Source organism: Narcine bancroftii, chromosome 2, assembly GCF_036971445.1.
Source record: "Narcine bancroftii isolate sNarBan1 chromosome 2, sNarBan1.hap1, whole genome shotgun sequence".
Lineage (NCBI taxonomy): Eukaryota > Metazoa > Chordata > Chondrichthyes > Torpediniformes > Narcinidae > Narcine > Narcine bancroftii.
In genome coordinates this window covers 290646899-290669737 of record NC_091470.1, presented here as the reverse complement: position 1 = coordinate 290669737, position 22839 = coordinate 290646899, and the positions used below count along the sequence as shown (strand labels likewise).

Sequence of the window (22839 nt, the reverse complement as noted above, 5' to 3'; positions counted from 1 at the left end):
AGATTCAAACTCGGAGCAGTGGTGATTTTACCATCGAAAATGGGATTCTGGAATCTACCGCTGACGTCCACCTTGCTCCCATCCAGGAAATGCTGGGGCCAGCTGTTACTGATGACTACAACGGTCGGCTGGCAAGTCAGCCTCCTTTATCTATGGCAGTAGCACTAAGGGTGGTGTTTCCTCGTTGGCACAAGTGGAGGCCAGCATCTTTCCTTCTTCGAACCCAGGACACCTGCACCAGGAAGTCAGGACTGTCCTTCACCGCTGCCATCAATAGCAGCGTATGCATATAGGGGTGTGGACCATCCTGCTCGAGTTTGGCTCCTTCTGTTTTACTTGGTCCTTCGCTTTGGGTGATGTATCTTAGCCCCTACTGGGCGCAGGCTTCCTTCAAGCCCGCTGCCTCTTGATGGTCTTGAAAGGGTGCTGTCTGGTCAATTCCAGGATCTTCCAGACCTTCAACCTTTGAGTAGCCAAGTTCCCGGCCCCCCACTTCGACTCACTAACCTTATAGAGTGAGTCTCTGGATTCTGGCATGATTCCCGGCTATTATAATGCTACAATTCTCCTTCGCAGTCCCAAAGCATGGTGTCTAGCACCATTTCCCCATGCAAGAACCACCACTATACGTCCGGATATGCAGATTTCCTCCCGACAAGCTGCGGCTCACCTAGGAAGAATTCAGGAAGATGGAGGAGATGGGAACTGTTTGGTTCTCGGACAGCCCATAGACCTCTCCTCTACACAGTGCTGAAATCTTCTAGGGGATGTAGACCTTGTGGGGGACTACTGCCAGCTCAATGATTCCGTGACGGCTGACTGGTACCTGATTCCCCAAAATCCAGGGCTTCATGGCCAATCTACACGGAGCGAGGATCATCTCAAAAATTGACCTGGTCCGAAGTACCACCAGATTAGATCCCTGTGCACCCCAGCAACATCCCCAAGACAGCCCTCATCACTCCATTCAGCCTTTTCGAGTTCCTCTGCATGCCATTCAGCCTCAAAAATGCATCACAGACTTACCAGAGATTCATGGACTCGGTGGGGCAAGGACTAGATTTAGCTTTTATCTACCTAGACGACATCCTCATCACCAGTTGTTCACAACAGGAGTATTTAAACCACCTCTGCCAGTGACTGAGTGACTACAGCCTAGCCACTTAACCCAGCGAAATGTCAGTTTGGCTGATGGCCATCGATTTCCTTGGGCACCACATTGATCGACACGGGATGGTTCCTCTTCCTTCAAAGGATGAGGCCATTCAAAATTTCACCAAGCCAACTATGGTCAAAGGTTTGCAGGAGTTTGTTGGGATGCTCAACTTCTACCGTTGGTCCCTGCCATCAGCTGCCAGGATCATGTGACCTCTTTTCATGCTGCTGTCCAGTCAGACCAAAGAACTCAGCTGGGATGCAGTCTTTGGCAGCTTTTGACCAGGCCAAAGGTGCTCTGGGCAATGCCACCTTCTATTGCATCCGTTCATTGATGTGCCCACTGCCCTCCCAGTCGACGCATCCAACACTGATGTCAACGGTTTCCTGGAGCAGCTGATTGATGTATATTGGAGACCACTCACTTTCTTCAGCAGACACCTGTGACCTCTGGCGCAGGAGTATAGTGCATTCGACAGGGAGTTGCTAGCCCTCTATCTCGCTGTATGCTATTTCTGCTATTTCCTTGAAGGACAGGATTTTTACAGTCTTTACCGATCACAAACCCCGCAGTTTTGCTTTCAACAAGTTGTCAGACCCATAATTGGCAAGGCAGTAGCATCACCTCTCTCGTATTTCTCAGAGTACATGACGGCTATCAAGCATATTTCTGGCAAGAACAACCTCATGCCTGATGTGTTTTGTTGTGTCGTAACACCTCGTATGGACACTGAAGGGGCATCCTGTCTGTGCACTCCTGTCCCATGGAATCGACTATAGTGCTCTCTGCAACCCAGCGGCAGGATGGTGAGATACCAGCTTACTGCACTGCAGTCTCAGAGCTACAGCTGAAAGACATGCATTTGGGCCATTTGGATCCACACTTCACTGTGACGTGTCCACTGGTCAACCTCGGCCCATTGTTTCTGCCGCATGGATATGTCGCATCTTCCACACGCTACATGGGTTTGGCCACCCATCATCCGGGTGACAACTCAACTGGTGGCAGACAAATTCATATGACATAGCCTGCGTAATCAGGTCAGCCACTGGGCCAGAATTTGACTGCATTGTCAGAAATCCAAGGTGTAGAGGTATGTAAAAGACCCTCTTCATTCCTTTCTGCCAACACACAGATGATTTGACCACATCATTGTGGATGTCATAAGAGCGCTGCTGGTTTCCAGAGGCACCATGTACCTGTTCACAATGGTGGACAGGTTCACTAGGTAGCTGCAAGCTGTCCCACTCTGGGACACTTCCATGACATCCTGTGCCAGGGCCCTCATCCACAACTGGATTGCCCATTTTGCCCTTCCTTCCAATATCACATTGGACAGGAGGGCACAGTTCACATTCGGTCTATGGGCTGCACTGGCACAGATAGTAGGGACTCAGTTACATCACATCACGGGCCTACCACCACAGTCTAACGGCCTGGTGGAAGGGTTCCATCGGCATTTGAAGATGGCCTTGATGGCGCGGCTTCGAGGCCCAGATTGGGTGGACGAGCTACCTTGGATGGTCCTTGCATCCACACAGTGTCAAAGGAGGATTTGGCCACATCCTTCTGAGCTTGTCTATGCAGCCCCACTGACAGTCGCGGGAGAGTTTGTGCCAGTGGCTCACAGCCAAGAGGAAACATCTACGGCGCTGCTAATGCAACTTTGTGAGAAGGTGAGCACTTTGGCCCCTGTACCAACCTCACTCCATGGCCCAGCTCCATCCTGCAGACTGAAGGATCTCAAAGACTGTGAATACGTCTTCAAAAGGAGAGATGTGGACTGGATGCCTCTTCAGTGTCCATACGAGGTGTTATGACCCAACAAAAGTCCATACCTTTTGGATATTGGGGGTAGGCAGGAAACATTCACGGTCAACTGCCTCAAACCGGCACACCTTGACCTCGACCAATCAGCAACTGTTCCAGCCCCGCGGCAGAGAGGTCAGCTTCCAAATGTACAAACTGTTTATGAATTGTGGACTCAGCACCTCCGAACACCAGTTCTGGGGTAGGGTGTCATGTAGTGGAATGCACTGATCTGCTAGTGAACCGGGTCACATAGGTGAAGGGTCTCACTGGGCTGACATCACAATGGTCCCAGTTGGGGGGGTGGGGGGGGGGCTCGCAAAGGATCAGGGGAGTTGTACTGATAAGCTCTTGGAAAGTTCCAGTAAAATCATTTGGTTGGTTCAGCTCATTCACAGCTTCTGTGTTTTTTTTCTTTTGTTTGTTGCATAGCACACCAACCACAGCAGTTCCTAGTGGCGTTCCACAGGGGTCGGGGTTAGAGTCGTTTCTTTTTATGTTGTGTAGCAGTGGTTCTCAACCTTTTTCTTTCCACTCACATACCACTTTAAGTATTCCCTATGCCATAAGTGCTCTGTAATTAGTAAGGGATTGCTTAAGATGGTATGTGGATGGAAAGAAAAAGTTTGAAGACTACTGTTTCATTCAGACCTAATTAACTCGTTATGTGCATGGTTTCACAACTCCAAAGGAAAAGGGACAATAACAATTTTTCTCAAGCAAAATATTTCAGTAACAATTGGATCTGGAGCAGTGATTCTCAACCTTCCCTTCCCACTCACATACCACCTTAAGCAATAGAGTGCTTATGGCATAAGGATTATTTAAAGTGGTATGTGAGTGGAAATAAAAAGGTTGAGAATCACTGTTGTATAGTAATGATTTGTGACCAAGTTTACAGATGTTATAAATCCGATTCCCTACTTCACATTGATCATTGAAACATGGAAGTGCAAAGTTGTATTCCCCTTGAGAAGGTTACTTATTGTCTTAGGAATAAATATGGTATGTTTGTCAAAATTTGGCACCCTTATTTAGTTTACTTAAATGCCCAGATTGTATAATTTATTTTGATATTTGTCAATTACTATACTCTTTATTAGAAATTTTAAACTTTTAAAATGATGTCACTCTGAAATGTCGAACCTTGCTCCTGTTGCTTTTTCTTTTCTTTCAAATCTGGGGGGTGGGGGCTGGGAGAAGAAGGACTCTCCTTTTTATTTTTTTTAGACCTTATGAATGTTTTTCCATGATTTTATATTCAATGTATTATTGTTATATTAATTGAGTTCTATATTCTGTATTTTCTTAAAACAAATAAAATTTCAAGAAAATGTTTGCAGATGATATGAATGCTATTATTGTATTGATACGAGAGGCCTATATATATAAAAGGTGTTGTAATTTCTACATGGTCAAACCAAAATGTATAAAAATAACCTTGAATAAAATCTGAATATGCATGTGAATTGTTTGATTACAAATTTAAAACTGTGGAGCACGGGCAAATAAAGAAAAGAAATATTTATTTGACCCAAATATTATGGAAGGCACTGTAAATCTGTGCAATTTGTTGCCACAGGCACTTGTGGAGGCTAAGTCATTGGGTGTATTTAAGGCAGAGATTGTTAGGTTTTTGATTAACCAGGACATCAAAGGTTACACAAGAAGGCTGGGCAGGGGGTTGAGTTGGAAAATGGATCAGTTAATGATTAAATGGCAGGCAGACTCGATGGGCTAAATGGCCTATTTCTGCACCAACATTTTATGGCCCTTTGGTAGATAGGTTTAGTTAATTGATGTCTTCAATCTCCAGTCTCTAATATATCTCCCACCACAGCCACGTATGTCCTACCATGGAAGGCTGTCACAAATAACATCATTTCACTGAGGCAATAATTTGAAGACTGCTCATGTAGCCCAAGAGTTTCTTAATGGTGCCTAAGGACACATGAAGATTTTAAAAGGAAAGGGAGCAGTTTCCCAGTAGACACACACTACAGGTCACTGACGTGGCAGTAAGATAATGAAACCCACCCATTAGTTTGACAGTTTAGGAAGGGACCAGCATGAAGCAATTGTGGAGAATTAAACATCGTGTTTTCTCACCTGATAATGCTTTGTTATAAGTGGATATCAAGTTATTAGCAATAATGAAATGCATTTTCATTTTAGGAACATTATATATTCTTTGTGCAGACAAATGTCGCACCTGTAGATGTAGGTCTTGCTGCCTACTCTATGATTTCCTCATTTAGAATGGTTTGCAATGTCACAAAAGTCAACAGTTGCTGGACTGTCAGTTATGTTTTCCCACTAAAAGTTTTTCGCTTGTTGCAGTGGAGCACGATTGGAAATAATTTGATGGATGGCTAAATCACTCTAATAGTGATTGATTCAATGCTGTGAAATTAATGTCTATCGTGCAAATCTTCCATGCTTTGTCTACTCTTTTATGATCTACCATACAACTCTTGGAAGAAGGGCTCCTGCAGAAGCTAAAAAATGTAAGGAGCTTAAATAAAGCATTTGAGAAGAAAATGGAGAATCCTCAGGCTTTCCTGATGGTTAATGGAGGTGTACAGGGGCTGAATATCCAGGATAAAGGTGGGCACCAGTGAATTGAATGTTCTTAAAGCGATGGAGAGCATGTGAAACATCCCAGATGTAGGTGAGAAGAGACTGGACAAATGGGAACAAAGTAGAGTTGAGATATTAGAAAATAACTTCAGTGGGGAAAGGTGATCGAGAAAGAAATGGAAGACCCTAAGGCTCCCATGTATGTAACCATCTGTTCTGTGTTGGTCATTCTCTCAGAACCATCCTTTTGATGTGGGATTAAGAATGGCAGTAATGGTTGTGACACTATTGTGCAGGAGAATGTAACACTCCTTTAGCCATATCAAATTATTGTGAGATGAGTGCAATGAAGTGCCTCTGTGGCTGATACTTCATCAGTTCTTCCCTTGTGTATATCTTCAAATGGTCAATTGGCTCAAAATCATCTAATATAGATTTCCATAAGGAGGTTTTCTTTGCTCAGTGAGTGTGGACATCATTGGCTTGAAACATATCATTTTGCCAGTGGCATAAGAAAAATTAAGCATCTTAGTTTTTGAGGAATTGGATCAATGAGGGAGGAGAAAGAACATTTCAAGTGTATAATAGGGTATTTTATGTGAGTATAATAAATAATATGAATGATTAACAAAACAATAAGTCAAAGATATGGTTTAACAATCAATTGAAAAAAGCATGTCTCCTGCCCTGTTCATCAAAGATTCAGGTTCATGATGGCTAGCTTGGAGAATCCTCAAGCTCTTTGGCAGTGATCAGGATACTCCAAGGAGTCTCAAAAGCTCACTCGCTTGTATAATTAAAGAGAGGGCACTTCTTTCACATGTACACATGCAAATTGGCTATAACTCTTAAAACTAATAAATTCTTCATGAAAGATGTTGTACATGTTTAATGGAACCAATTTTACTTGTCCTCTTCCGAAAGATTAATCTTATCATGCCACATTCCTTCGTCTTGAGGTCTGCAGGTTCCCCCTTCCCTCACTATTTTGTTCAGCACCTCCCTACATTTTGCTCATACCTTGATGAAGGGCTCAGGCATGAAACACTGGTTATGCCTCTTTATCTTTGTTATTAAAGTACGTTGTTTCACCTGCTGAGTTTCTCCAGCATTGTGCTTTTACTTCAATCACAGCATCTGCAGACTTTATGTTTACCCCATGGATTAAGACCTGGTCTTGCTTATCCTCCTAGTTAACATGCCTCTTCATTTTGAGGATAGTGAGCTGACACTCAATAACCACAAAAAAAAATCTTATTAACCCTTTCATTGCAGTCTGTCCCACCAATATATTGCTCTCAGCTACGATGCTGACCATTGGCGATTGATATAAAGAAGCAAGTTAAAAGTTTCAAGATTTTGACCAATCTTTGTTCCTCCAGATTGGTGAAGAGATAAAGTGTACTTACAAAAGTAAATTCTTATTTATTTTTGTAAAATGTTTTACATGAATGTTTGCAGTGTGATGCTGTCACAAAACAACAAATTTTGTGACTTGTTCTTCACAATAACTTTTGATTCTGATTCTGGTTTTTGAGCAAGTCACTTCAGTATTTGAAAGAGAGATTTGTTAATATATGTGCTATAATCGGAGCAAGTCGACCTGCTTAGCAGGAATTGTGCATCCACTATCCTGGTGTACTATCTCAGTGCCAAGGATTAAAATGTGGAGAGGTTTCCTTGGTTTGATTTAGGGACAATAATTTAGCAGCCTCTATGAAAAGCTGATGATATCTCCGACCTTTTCAATTGGAGGATGAAGCTTTTATTTCACCTGTGACCTCTCTCTGAGGACTCTGCTTGAACTCGTGCTTCTGTTGTTTCTTCAGACTCAGCCTCATAACTCCTTCTTTCCTTGACTTCAACCTGCCTTTTTTCTGGCTGCTCTCCACAAAGTTGAGCAGTGTGTATTTTGAAGTCTTCACATCTGCTTGTTATGTGCTTCTGGAATCCCTGGAATGATGCAAGTAAGAAACTCTCGTATTTGGGAGGAAAAATGGGTGTTTTCCTTTTAGATTCTGGAGTTGGAGCTAGAATTAATGTGGAGCCATGGAAATGGTGAGAAGCTCACTGTGCCAATTCTTCAGGACATTGCTGACCACTAAAAATATCTTGCAGTGTGGCCTTTATCAGAATGAAAAAGCCCTGGGTACTTACAGCATACATATCTAAAATAATTACATTCTTCTGAGGATTGATAACCGAGTGTACATTGAGGAATTAGTTGTTCTATATTAGTTATTGGAGCCCTTATAGTGGCTTCCTGCACTTGTGGGGATCCAGCAAAGCTAGCAAGTCATATTGTCTGAGATATCACCTTTACCTCATTTAAATTTAGAAAAGGATGTAATAAGTTCTTCACCAGCAGAAACCCTGAATGATCTCTCAGATGCTGTACTGAGCAATGAATTAAGGAATATGTCATAGGCCTGTTGCTGCCACCTGGAATGACTTGGTGGCTAGGAACTGAGGAGTTCTGTAGAACTTGGAGTGTGCTTGAAAAATCTGCAATCAGTTACCTTTCTAGTTATATCTTCCAATGTTTGCGGTGTCCCTATAAATAGCAAGGAGAGTGGGATCAGTGTGTGGTGTACTCTTGCATTTGTAGTCTGGAGATTTGATCTATGGCAGTATATAATAAGTATCAATATGTGGTACACATCATTAAGTGCATGCTTGACTTGGTGGAAGGTTGGGTACATTAATGAGGGTAACATCCAAAAATGCTGGTCCAAATTTGCTAAACTATTTTGGGTCATGTAATTTTAAAAAAAAAGTGTGCTGCAGATTGGTATTATGACTGCATTTAAATTTCAGAAAATTTATGTCTGACTGAGGCTCTCTAGACAGGAAATGGGACACATTTTTGAAGGCCGAATAAACAAAACAGATTATTGAGAGTTAGTGCCAAAGTCCCAAGCTTTCAGTCATGGAATGGATATTTATAAAAAAAAACAGACATCTGGTACTGGGTGAAGTGAGCTGAAATATATAAAGGAAAAGCTTGAGATTTTCTTCCAGAAGGAAATGCTTAGCTGGGTTGTGTGAGGATGGTTATTTTTGGGTTTTAACAAGATCAAAGTTTATTTGTAATTCTTGAATGAGTTAAAACAAAAGGGGAAGGTAATTATGAGGATCAGAATAATCATTCAGCAGATGTTGAAAATCTGAAATAAAAACAGAATGCTGTAATGCCCAGCAGGTTAGACTGCATCTTTGACAGAAACAGAATTAATCTTTCAGTTCAGTTCCTCAGAACTAACAAGTATGTGAAATTGTTGAATTCATTATTCAGCTCTGAGGTTCGTAAATCAGAAGTGAAGTTGTTCCTCAAGCTTGCACTGGGTTTCATTGGAACAGCACACAGCCAAAGACAGAAGTCAGAATGAGACTTGAACAGAGAATGCAAGTGCCATGCAATTGAAAGCTTAAGGTTCATTGTTACAGACTGAATGGAGCCATTCTGTCACTGTTGTAGGTTCAAACAGTTCAGAAACAAACTTTCTCGTCCACTATGTCTGTGCCATTTTTTTTTGTTCAGTTGTCCACATTCGGTCTTCAGCCATCTATGCCTTGGAAGTCTGAATCTGTCGAATGATTATTCAACCTGTGTTTTTTTCAAGAGGAGACCAGATTGTGAGAACTAAATTTAAAAAAATAGTCTTTTTTCAGGAATGGTTGCAAATTGTGCATGCTATTGATGTTTCTTAATTTGAAAGAAGTACAAGTGAATTATTGCCTCATCTGGAAAGAATAGTTGGACCACTGGAAGTTGAAAGTTGAAAAAAAGTTGTATCTCGTGTAGTTCTGAAGGTCTGAGAAGGGTAATGATGTTGGTGAAGAAGGGAATAAAGCCATTGTTGGAGAGAGAAGAGTATCTATGAATGCTATAATTCAAAGGGAGGGGAAGATGTGCATGGTGACGACATCATGTTGAAGGTGCCGGCAATTAAGGAAGATGAACTTTAGGTGGAAGGTGGTTTTTCGAAGTTTTATAACCCTCTAAGGGATGAAATTCTTCTGCATCTTAGATAGGCAGGTACTTTTTCTGAAATGACCTGCAAGATGAGAATCCTCTCAATCAATTCCTCATAGAATCTGAAATGGTTCAATCAAATAATTTTTAATTCTCTACCCAACCTTTCAGAAACAAACCTTCCATCAAAGAAATGAACCAAGTGAACTTTCTTTAAGATATCTCCTATACAAGTATATCCCTTGTTAAGATAGAAGACAAAAGCTAAATGCACTCCACTAGGTCTGGTCTCAAAACAACAAAATTCATGTCAATAGATTCTGATTCTGACCAGCTTTCTGATTGTCTGCAGCAGGTACAGTTGATGTTAAAGCATTAGATGTTCCTATTTGATTATACTTCAGGAAAGAATGAATAGAAATATAACAAAGGTTGCAAAAAGTCACATGCGGAGGCAGAGAATCGAGTGATTGAAGCTGAATTGTGATATGCACATTCCACTTTGTCAGTTTCATATGACACATTTGAATCAAATTTAAATCTTCAGCACAGTAACAGGCCCTTCTGGCCCTTGAGTCTGGGCCACCCAAATCCACCCATTTAACCTCCAACCCCCGCACTTTTTGAAGAGTGGGAAGAAGTTAGAGCACCTGGAAGAAACCCATGTGGACATGGGGAGGACAAACAAACTCCTTCCAGACAGTGCACATTCAAACAAACCTGTAATAACACTGTGTTAACTGCCACAGTAGCCATGCCATTTATATTGCAGAAGAAAATTGCTGCAATTATATTTCAGAAGAATGTGCTACTGATGCCAAAATATGGAGACAATCAAACACACAAAAATGCAATAAGACAGACTTGGAACACTGTGGTAAATAAGTGAAGTTCATCCTTAATTTGTAAAATATAACAGAACTTCAAATAACACCCATTTGATAAACAATGAGCTTATCAGTGAATTGATTGGTCCAAGAGTTTTCTAGATTCAATGCCTAGAGTCTAAGTTCACTAGAAAATACTACATCAGAACAAAGGACAAGAGTTCAACAATAAGTGCTTTGTTACCACAGGAAGAAACAACAATAGCATGCACAATTTGCAACCATTCCTAAAAAAAGATTTAAAAAAAAATTAAATTTAGGCATACAGAACGGTAACTGGCCATTTTGGCCCATGAACCCATGCTGCCCAAACACACCAATTATGTTTTGAATGGAGAGAGGAGGCTGCAGACCCCGGGGTGAAAAAAAAAGAAAATAAAGATCTTTGCCCTTTAATTATTTTATTTAGATCATTTCAAGAAAATAATGTTTTACCGACTCCAACTCAAACCGAATTTTATCTTTTACTTCATCGATAGCCGAATGTGCGATTTTGATTAAATGGAAAGATAATACTCCACCTACACACACTCATGATGGTTGTAATATAATGTCTTAATTAAGTCTAGAAAAAATTAGATATGCCATTTCTTACAAAATTCATTAAAATGCTGCTCAATGCATCCCCATCACTCACCCACCATAAATGCTAATCAATCCCCATCACTCACCCACCATAAATGCTAATCAATCCCCATCACTCACCCACCATAAATGGCAATAAATCTGGTTTTCGATGTTCAAGCAAACCCTCGTTTAACAGAGTTTGCACCCACTTTTACAGCTGCTACGTATTGCTGGCTATTCAACCATGACCAGCAGATTACTCAAATCTTGCAGCACACATCAGAACAAAGGACAAGAGTTCAGCAATAAGTGCTTTGTTACCACAACTTCTCTCTGGAAGGAAAAGATGGCATAAGGAAAGAATTGGTAATTCTTACCTCATCTGGCAATGTCTGACACTAGTGGGAGTGGGAAAATGATAAAGAAGGTGTCTAGTCTTCAGAGATTAAGTAGTGTATATATTGAGTGGCATATGAATCAGAAGAAGACTTTGATATTGTTAATGAATGTACATAATGAAAAACTTGGTGAATTGAAATGCCTACCAGGAAGCCTATTAGGGAGCATGTTGGAATCCAGCATCAATTCTCTCAGCATTTGGAATCTGTAATTTCTAGTACTTTAATGATGGGCAATGACGTTTGAAGATTTGAGGGTGTGTGTGAGAGACAGAACTGAACACGTCATTAATAGAGAGCTGTGGTTGCACATTCTTTTATTTGTAATGGTAAATCAAATAAAAATGAGGAGCCTGCTGAAGAGTCGAAGCATGATGTGTACAGGTACATAATCCTTTATCCGGAACCCTTCGGGGACAGTGTGCTCTGAATTTCGGATTTTTCCGGATTTCGGAAAGCTCACCCGAATTGTGCTGCCGTATCCACTCCCACCCCCTTCCAGTCGCCTGGCTGTCTTCCCCCAACCACTGGTCCCTCAGCCACACGGACATTGTCCCCAACCGCGGTCCCTCAGCCACCTCCCCCGACCGCCGGCCGCCCGACAGACTCACCCAACCACCGATCCCTCGGCTGCCTCCCCTGACCACTGGTCCCCACTTGCCGGATTTTGGAGCTTTCTAGATTTTAGTTGTCCGAATAAAGGATCGTGTACCTGTATTAATTATCTCAGTTTGTCTGACCTATTCTCAGATGCATGAAAGAAAGGTGAGTTAGAATAATTGAAATTCATTGATGGAAATGTGACATCTGCAAAGGATCAATCAATGTATTGAAGCATCTGATAAACTATTTTGTGCACTATTTAGCAATATTAAAGAATCCTGGGAAGCACCAGACACTTGACAAATACTTGCAAAAACCTACAGAATTCAATTAGCAATTAATCTGGAAGTTGCGTTGATGTTCTTTTTCATTAACTCTGCCGGGCATAGTTTGGGAATTGGTGGCTTATCCTGGTTTAGAATGCAGAGTTATTAATTACATCTGTGAGCTAGATGTTGATATCAACCTGTTCTATTGGGCATTTGTGTCATACTTGCTCTGATGTTAAGAATATGATAGTTGCTGTAATTTGTATTGCAAAAAAAAATGAAATGTGACATGAATTTTGTGATCTGTGTCTTCTGATAAGACAAGCAAAGCTAGATGAGATCATGCAGGATTTTTTTTTCTGACAATTAATTTCTTTGGAGTAGCTCAAAGTGCCTCTTGGTTGTCATCAGCCCAGACTTGAAATGTTAGCCTCTTAAACGTATCTTGTCCGTAATAGGTTTTGTTGCTCTATCCCAATACTCACATTAGCATTGTACCTGTTTTTGGATACATGGTGGAAAAGTGAGTTGGACAGAAATAAATTACTTAGAAACAATGAGGAGAATATTCAGGAAGATAATCGAGGATCGAAAGATAGGCAGTGGCACCACAATGAGAAGAGTTGGTGGAAGGCAACTAAAAGGTAAAGGTAAAGGTTTTATTATTGTTACGTAATATTACATTTAGATTGTAACATACATAAAATTAATTGACTTTTGTCTACTGGAAGGCAGATGGAGAGTCAGGTAGACAAGTGACCAAAAAAGATTAACATATTGGAGATAATCAGATCTCTCAGAGAGCTTCTGTGGAGGGACAAACTGAGTTTTTGACCATTATCAGAGAGGCAGGATCTTGTACTTAGGAAGTCATTGAAATGAAATGTTAAATCCGGTTTTCTTTCCACAGATACTGCATGATCTGTTGAGTAGCTCCAAGATTTTTTATGTTTGAAGAAGAAATGAAGGATGTTTGCAATGTTGAGATACTATTCATTCATGATGTGTGGCACTGCAGTCTGGAGCTGAGAAATACACGGTTCAGCTGCTCCAGTGCAGATATATTTAGAGCAGGTGACCAGGATGAGCTTTCATCCCTTTGAAAGTGCCACAAATGTTGGTCAACAGTTAGTAAAAGAGACTGTTATAGTATTAGAAACAATCTAATGGAGTTACTCAGCGGGTTGAGCGGCATCAGTGGGAGAAAATAATGGTTGGAATCCTTCATTGATATCACATTTATGATGTAATCTAGTCTTGATATTCTAATAATCATAAATTAAATAATTAAAATTCACAATTCAAAATATTTTGAAACATTTTTGAGGAGAAAGAATTATTTTTATTTTCTGTCTCTCCAGCAGCTGTTGCTAAAAGATATGGTTTTAAACAGCTAAAATATATGACAGGATCAGAGTTGATTTTAGACTGAGATAAAGAAAATGGAATTGGGAACATCATATATGAAGATTAACATCCAATTTTGTGCTTTTTTAAGTGTATCTTCATTGGCATGGTAAATTGTAAATTGAAGATTTAAGAGTTGACTTCTGTTAAGTTCTCTTTATTTACAGCTTTAGCAAAATAAGTAAAAATATTGTTGTCAGATTTCCTTGGCTTTTTACCATCATGGTAGAATAATAAGAGAATTTCTGCACATAATTTAGATAATAATAGTTCATTGTTAATTTAACCATTATTGAGGTATATTTATTACTTGATGTTTTGGATGTTCAAGGACCAATTTTACTTTTCTTTGTCTCTGTTTAGGGATCCAACATTACAGATTCGTGCACTGAAATGCTGATGCAAGGGACTTTACTGAAAATTTCAGCTGGGAATATTCAGGAACGAGTTTTCTTCCTGTTTGATAACTTGCTGGTATATTGCAAAAGGAAGCACAGGTGGGTGCTTCTACTTCACTGCTTATAATCTGAAAATGACTTTGAAGTTAGTTATACTCATTTTGGAAACAATGATTTAAGAATAGCTGTCCATTGTATGATTTTCCAATCCTTTTACCAAAGGGAATGTTTTCTCAGTTGTTGAGTACCTGGCTAAAAGTTATTTGAATTTCAATTTAAAGCAAAGGAAATGGAAGTGTGTGAAGGTAGTGGTGGGAAAGTTTAGAACCGTGAATTTGCAGAGGAGCCAGGTATATATTTTGTGTGTCATGCACAACAGATTGAAACAATATAGTATCACATCTAATGTCACAGGAAAATTAAAATAGCATTGTCTCACATGAGAGCTTGCTGAAGCATGGGCTATCAAATAGTAAATTTTGAAGGATATATTGCAATTGCAAGGATGAATTTATTATTTCAAAATAGTCATTTTAATCCAAATGCTAAGATTTAAACCAGTAAATAAACTGCATTCCAGGGAAGTTTCTAATTTGTTTCCCATTTGTGTTTTAATACTTTTCTCACTCTTTGTTCTTTATCATCATTTATAGAGAAGCTGTGGCTTCATGTCCTGTTTCTCACATTTCAAACACAAATGTTATACAATTGAGGGAGTACAGCACAGTCAGAATTGCCAACTGTGTTAGATAAGGCTTTGTATCAAAGCCTTCTCTATCCATTCAGTGGTTTGAAAAAAAATTCTTGAACACTGCTAAGGAAGAACCGCAGGGATGTTTACTTTGGCATCTTGGCAAATATTTATTCATCAACCATCAGCTAAAAGTAGATTGTCTAGATTTCTGGATATTGGATTTTTTTCTGTGGAACTTTGCTGGCATAACTTGGCTGATGTCTTCCCTACTTTCGGAAGGAGTACATACAAAATTATTTTTTATTCAAAATGAAGTGTTTCCAATGCTTTGCCTTACATAAATGTAAGTTTTAAGCATTTATTGTTGATAAAGTTATTTAGCTTTAATGACAATCTGACACCTTGTGCAATATTCCACAGTAGAAATAATATTATCATAACTGAAAAAAAACCATAGAAAAGCTTTCTTTAAACATTTAAGTAGAAAGGGACTAATGGGCACATGAGATAGCAATTTTTCTGTCCAAGAAACCTAGATATAACATTTTAATGCAGTGATAGGATTAAAATGACAGATGCTTTGCACTAATGTTTGCCATGCCTACTGGTACCCCAATTTGTAGGCAAGTTAAAATTTTGCCCATCATTTTCATTCATGCATAAATTTGTTCTTCTGATAACTGAATAATAAAGCTGCCTTTTTCATTTTATTACCTGATTCTTTCATCCACCTACATTACCATATTATTTGCAGCAACTTTGAATTGCATCAAGTCTCTTGAATTGCATCAAGTCTCGGTCAGAGTAGCTGGTAATGTATTGCACATGCTATGTTTGAACTTCAAAAGATTCGAGATGGATAGGCTTAATTTTACACTTCTCTCTGATCATTTTGACTTTTAAAACCACATTAAGCAAGCAATGTTAAAAAAATATGAGCCAGATTTTGTAATAGTCGATAACGTGTAACAGTTGATCCTCCCCCTTTTTATGGCCCAAAAGTTCTGCATTTTTGTATGACCCATGTAAAAGTTGACCACCCCACCCCCCCTATTTTTTTTTTGGCTCCAACCATCTCAGCTCCCAATGCCCGGACTTCGGATCTTTGCTCCGTGCACCCGCCCATCCGAGCTCCTGATGTCATGACTGCTTGGCCATTCGAGCTCTTGGCGCTCTGATTCTGGATTCTTGCCTTGGTGGATCCTCGCCCCAGCCGGCCATTCATCCAAGCACCCAATGCCCTGAACGTTGACTCACCACCGGACCCGGCCATTTGAGATCCCGACGCCTTGAATGATGTATCAGTCAAAAGTATGACCTAAGGTCGACCTTCCCAAATTCGACAATTACATGAGTATATTCTTTTGTATCTATTGATGGAATGTGTAAATTATTGGCAATTTTGTCATTTATTGATCATCCTTAATTGTACTGAACTGAGTCGACACTCAAGAGTCTTGTGTAATCCTTTATTGAGACCAACCTTTTTAAAAAAAATCAATATTTTGTTTAATTATTTGAATACACTATCCCAGTTGCCATTGGTAGAATTCAAGCTTGTGTTTCTGCCACTGTGGTACAAAACTAAATGCTACTTCAGTAACTTGAGCAATTTACACTATTGTAACCAATTTAAAAATATGCTGAAAGGAGTTCAAATCTTTTCACTTTGCATTTAGCTCAAAATGTTAGTTTATTTATGGTGACTGATCACAACCAGACCTTCTTTGCAGGTACCATTTTGTGTTTGTGTCTTAGCTTTCTTGCAAAAAATGCAAGTAACACAAATGCCCCATGAGATTTATGAGATAAGTAATATGCTCTGATTCTTCATATGGGTAGATGCAATGCTGATCATCTGATACAGGAATTCTGATTTTAATTTGTTTCATGTGGGGCTTGTGGGTCATTTAAATGTTGGTTGCAAGTTATTGTCCCTGTAATTGTAATCAGGCAGATCTGCACTGGCAATGTCAAACTAGTCACTTTTGCCCCTAAACTTGAAGGCTTGCAGAGAATTCAGATCATCAGTAAAACAGAGGAGCTGGTCAAGTAGTCAAGATAAGAATTGTTGAGACAAATTTTCTTTAGCTCTCTGTGTGTTTTGCAAGATAAAAAAAATGTTCTTGAAATTCTCAGAAGGAATCAATGGAGTTCTTCTGCAAAAGGTTTACTTTCATCTCTTTCCCTGTCCACTCCTTCATGGACGTCTATAGGTAACTTATTCCCCTCATTGAACTTATTTTGAATATTGTTGTTTTGGATGGCAGTGATGCTTGTTCATACCCATTGATGTTGATGCATAATTCCTTGAAGTTGTTGTCACAGGCACATTGGCCTTCATAAATCAGGAGATGGATGTTATATTGAAGGCTATAAGACATTGGTGAGGCCAAATTTGAAGTATTGCATGACGTTTTGGTCACCGACCTGCAGCAAAGCTCTCAATGGGGTTGAAAGAATAGAGAGGAAATTTACAATAATGTTTCAGGACTTGAAGAGCTGAATTATTGGGAAAGGCTGACTAGGTTTGGACTTTATTTCTGGAATATTGGAGAACAAGGAGAGATTTAATGGAGATACAAAATCATGAGGAGTATAGGCAGGGGAAATGCAAGCTGGCTTTTTCTATTGAGGTGGATGTGGGTTTGATTTCAATATTTAAGAGAAATTTGGATAAGAACGTGGATGGGAGAGGTGTGGAGAGTCAATGTGTAGGTCAATGGGACTTGGAAGAAAAATAGTTTGACGTGGATTAGGTGGGCAAAAAAACCTGTTTCTGTGATGTACTTTTCTGTGGTTCTTTGTTAACAGTGGAAATGAAGTCTTTGTTTCTTCAATACTTTTGGGTATTGTTTGTGGATTTTGGTTTGCTGATCATGAAAGTTACCTTAGAATTACCTTACGAACAGGCTGTTCCCCAATACGCGCATGCACATTATGCCCAATTTGTGTTACCTCACGAATGCTAAATAAGAACCATAAGTACCTGTTTAGCCTTGTGTACAAATTTGGTTTTTAGATAGACCCAGGTAACGAACTCGTTTGTAACCTAGGGACTGCCTGTCACCTATTTCATGCCATATTTTAAGTCTCCTTTAAGTATACAAAAGCATGAAGCGCAACATGTCATTGAAATTTTTTTTGCATTTGCACTTGGACTTCTTCCCTGCTGATCTTGGTGCAGTTAGTGATGAACATGGTGAAAGGTTTCACCATGGACATTGTGATCATGGAAAAGCAGTATCAGGGCAACTGGAATCCATCAATGCTGATCGACTATTGTTGGACACTGAGCCGAGAGGCATAAAATGTTGACTACAAATGAAATTCAGTGGCAAAACATTTTTAGATCAATTGATCTAATGCAATGTTTCAGCATTATTATGAGATTAAACATGCTAAATTCAATAAAAGTTAATTTAATGTGTCTCCAAATTCCTATGTGGTACAGCAAATTTGAAATTATCTTGTGTTCAGTTTGAAGTTGCCTATCATAATCCCCAATTTCTTTTCAGAAAGCAAACTTGTGGAAAAAAAAATTCTTGTCCAATGTAATAGGGGCATTCACCTGTTCTGGCAGATGACAATTGAGTGTTAAAATCACCTGGACTTCATGCATTGGAACTGCATTGCTTTTTTTTTGAGGCCTGTTTCAATTTTTGTATCACTGATTCCCATCCTGATAAAATCACAGACTTGGTTCTTGGTGGTCATCAAATTCATATCTTGTGTTTGATCATTTTAATCTTGACTGCATTTGTGTGTGTGCAAGACGTGCTTACTTATTGGTTGGTAATTTTTGTTATGCCAGTATAATATATCTTTATTTTCAACAAAAACAAACATAATCCTGGAAGAATGCAACAAATTGGTCAACATTTATTGAGGCAAAAGTCAATGTTTTGGGCTTGGACCCTGCATGAAGGGGAAAACGAAGGATTTCCTGCAGAGACTCATAGAGTTTTATAGCATCGAATCAGGCCCTTTGGCTTGTCCATGCTGACCAAGTTGACTACCAAAGATAGTTCCATTTGTCTGAGTTAGGGCCATATTCCTCCAAACCTTTCCTATCCTTGTATCTGTCTTTTGAATATTGCAATTGCACTGCCTCTACTACTTACACTGGCAACTCATTCCACATACCTACCACTCTCTGTGCATAAAGGTATCCCTCAGGTCTTTCTGAAATGTTTTCCCTTTTACTTTGAACCAATGCCCTCCAGTTTTAGACTCTCCTACTAAAGGATAAAGACTATAACGTTATATGTGTCTCTCATGATTTTATAAATCTGCATAAAATACCCCCTACATTTCAGGGAAAAATACCCCAGGCTATCCAGCCTCTCTTTATAATTCAAACCTACAAGCCCTGGTACTGATGGAGATTGTGGTCAAGATGTTCTTGCCAACCTGCAGTGGAGTGTGGAACTCTTAAGATCCAATTACACAGTGGGGTATTGAGGCCCAGGTCTTGGTGTTTTCTTTACCTTGTCAGCCAGAGATAACTCATGACCTCCTGGTTTCTTTCTTAAATATAATCCAAACTTTTTTTTTCCTCAAAAGATTCACAATCCCAGCTACCTGATGTATGTCTCCTTTTTCTCTGATCAGAAAAAATAGAGGGGAGAGATAGAGGGTGAGAAGTGGAACCTGTTACGAGCCCAGAGGACCCCAAAACCCAGCAGCAATTGATATTCACCCAGACAAATGGTTACTTAAACAAAAGTTACTTTTAATTATCTTTTAACATGAAAACAGAAACACAGTTTAACATCACTATTAACTTAACTAACCTAACTTAACTCCCTTCTAATTCTCAGAGCACGTGTATGTAATGTGTGTGTAAATTCAGAAAAGTTCTTTGATTCATAGTCTAATTTCACTTCTCATTCCTCCAAGTTTACTGGCTGCAGGCAATTCTTATACTGTGCACAGAATTGAACATTAATGAAGTTCACCAGGCTTTGGTGCTTGAAAGGTAAATGGTTACCTTTTAGGAAGGTTCTTGTCGGTTTTCAGAGAGAGATTTGTTGTTCGCTGGACACCCACAACTGATTTCATTTAATCAGCCACTTCAGTGTCTTGTCGAAGAAAATTGCCCCATCGTGGTTTTCCAGATGATAACCTCTTTTTTTCAGGTCACCACAGAGTTCCTTTTTGTTTCTCTTATTTCAAGTGAAACATTAGGCAGCCACAAAGGCTTTGACCAGGCTGAACTAAGCACTCAAAACCCATCTTCAAAATGGGGTTTTTCCACAAGTTTGCCAGCTTGTCCTGTTCCAGTCCCAGCTGTTGCTGCTGACTGTAAAACTGTAGAACTGATCTCTCTCAGAGAAAATCCTGTTTGACTCTCTCTCTGCTTGCAAAACCATATGACCCTCTTAGAACAGCAAGCTGCATTCCAGTCAGCCTGCGGCTCCTCCAATCTCTTTCATCCATTAGTGAATACAATACAAATGTAGCATAATCTGTCACAAGCCAGATGAGGATAGGATGATGTGGAGGTGAAACCAGGTGGGGATGGAGGAGGGAGAGGGCAGAGGAAAGGAAAAGTAAACAAAGGAAGAAGAAACCAGGTGGATAGATAGGTGGGCGGGGGTGGGGGGTGGTGTGGTGTATGTGTGTGAGAAGAACATTAACGATATTACCTGAAATTGGAAAATTCGGGGATCGTCCACCATTCTGATTTTTGTTCCAGTTTCCAGCATTACAGTCTCTTGATTCTTCAAAGATTTATTTTAGATTATTTAAATTTTGAGTAATTTCTTTCATTGTCCAATTTAGTGACCTCTGAGCTGAAATGTACAGTTTTATTTAATCTGAACCCATTGTACTTCTCCATCCTCCCACCACTTTCTTCGCGACTTTCTCAGCACATCACTTACTTTCATGTTAAATTCTGGAGAAAAGATTATATACTTCCTGATAGCTGCAGCAAGACATTAATTACATTGCAAGCAGAAGAAGTAACTTTGTAAGGGTCAATCAAAACCATTATAAAATTTCATGAAAATTAGAGAAGATAATTTTCAACATATTGTGTTTGACTTTGTCTCAAATAGGATAGGACTTTTGGTGGATGCAGTGTTCTTCCAAATGTTGCTATAATTCAAACTCAGCGAAACCTACTGTCATTGCATATCAACCATTCAGTCTGCAAATGACATTGTACAGTGATTGTTGATGAAGAAGAATTTTTTGCATATTCCTGAAGATGTGGAATTAAGAAAGCCTTGAATAAGTAAAATTAATTTTAGATCTGAAATAACAATCAAAAATGTTGGTTTCTATTCACTGAGATTAGATTTAGACTGAACCTCATTAGGCTAGACAAGCATGTGAACATAAGAGTAAAAAGTGAATGCTAGAAGTAGTCAGCAGGCCAGGCACCTTATGGAAATAGAAACAAAACATGGGACTGATGGAACTTCTTAAAATATAAACCATCTCTCTTTAAGACTTGATCGGTTTTACAGCATTTCCTGCATTTTAATTCAGAAATCTAAGATGTGCATTTATTTATTTATTTTTGTAATTTTTACAATTTTTAAAATTATATATATATTTAAAATGCATCTTATATTTATTGCATCATACATGTTAAGGGTTAGGGGGAAAAACTTTAGGAGTAACATAAGAGGAAGCTTCTTCACTTAGAGAGTGGTGGCTGAGTGGAATGACCTTCCAGAAAAGGTAGATGCGGCAGGGTCAATTTTGTCATTTAGGAGGAGGTTGGATGAGTACATGGATGTAAGGGGATTGAAGGGTTTCGGCAGGGAGCAGGTAGATGGAAGTAGTGGAGTTAATTTAAATCTGTGCGGACTCAAAGGGCTGATTGTGGCCTGTTTCCATACTGTAATTGTTATATGGTTATATGGTTATAATATCTAAAAAAAAAATCAAATTAGTTAAATACTGTTCTGGTTCATCAAGGAATTCTTATCGTAAATATATGGTATGCTCTTGCTAATTTAGCTTTAAATGTACAACTGGACAAAACAGCATTCTTGTTCTCAGTGTAAAAACATGCAAATACATACATAGCACACATACTGTATTTACAAGCGACTTATATGCAGTACATTTATAAAAATTGTTAAATAATAGTAGATTCTCGTAGGGATTGTATGACCAGTTCATCAGTCATTCAGCAGTCTCACTGCCCATGGGAAGAAGCTGTGTCTCAGCCTGGTGGTTCTGGCTCTGATAATTACGTATCTCTTTCCTGACAGGAGTAGCTAGAATGCATGCGTTGTGGTAGGGGTCCTTAATGATTTTGCGAACCCTCTTCAGTCAATGATCACGTCAATGGTGGAAGTGGGGGGGGGCGGCGGGGGAGTAGAGACAGAGCCCAGTGATCCTCTCTGCTGATCTTGTGGTCCTCTGAATGATCTTCAATGTAATGCTTTACAGCAACCTTACCCCACTGTGATGCAGCTAGCCAGGATGCTCTCGGTGGAGCTCCTGTAGAAAGTTGATATGATGGTGGCCTTACCCGCCTCAATCTTTTCAGGAAGTCCAGTCGTCATTGTGCCTTCCTGATAAATGAGATGTGTGTCCAGGATATGTCCCTACTTAAGTGGACTCTGAGGAACTTGGTACTTTCTAATCTTTCACTGCCAATCTATTAGTGAGTATTGGAGAATGGTCGTCCCTCGTCCTCCTGAAGTCTACAATCATTTTCTTTGTCTTGTCCACATTGAGACTCAGGTTGTTATCCTCGCACCATTGCATGAGATTTTCCACCTCTTCTCTGTAGTGGAACTCATTGTTGTTACTGCCATGTCATCTGCAAACTTAGAGGCAGTTGCTGGATTTGGCATTGCATTCATGAGTTAGTAGCATGAACAGCAGTTAGCTGAGTATACATACCTGATATGTACCAGTGCTCAGAGTACACAGCCCTGATGGCACCAGCATGAAGGTGCTCAACGTTCTGCTCCCGACCTGGACAGACTGTGGTCCAGAATCCAGTTTCAGAGAGGGGTGTTTATCCTATTAAGGACAGCTTCTCCATAAGCATCTGGGGAATGATCGTATTAAACACCATATTAAGTCTCCATAAACTCCGTTTATAATATACTGTGTAAAG

At 39.6% G+C, this 22839-nt stretch overlaps 1 protein-coding gene and 1 long non-coding RNA gene across 10 annotated transcripts in view; one reads left to right on the top strand and one right to left on the bottom strand.

The window, feature by feature from the left end:
* The window catches only part of LOC138755397 (uncharacterized), a 63023-nt gene extending 59811 nt beyond the window's left edge, over nucleotides 1-3212 (bottom strand). For both annotated transcript variants that reach the window (XR_011352252.1, XR_011352253.1), the window contains exon 1: nucleotides 2995-3212. This is a non-coding gene — a long non-coding RNA (uncharacterized lncRNA). The remainder of the gene's footprint in view (nucleotides 1-2994) is intronic.
* The window catches only part of prex2 (phosphatidylinositol-3,4,5-trisphosphate-dependent Rac exchange factor 2), a 351801-nt gene that overhangs the window by 121897 nt on the left and 207065 nt on the right, over nucleotides 1-22839 (top strand). For 6 of the 8 annotated variants that reach the window (XM_069921298.1, XM_069921299.1, XM_069921297.1 and 3 more), the window contains one exon: nucleotides 14016-14149. In XM_069921298.1, coding sequence (XP_069777399.1) covers nucleotides 14016-14149 — 134 coding nt within the window. Of the gene's footprint in view, nucleotides 1-1384; nucleotides 3101-14015; nucleotides 14150-22839 lie in introns of those variants that run through there. The other 2 variants (XM_069921302.1, XM_069921303.1) reach the window with 2 other exon arrangements.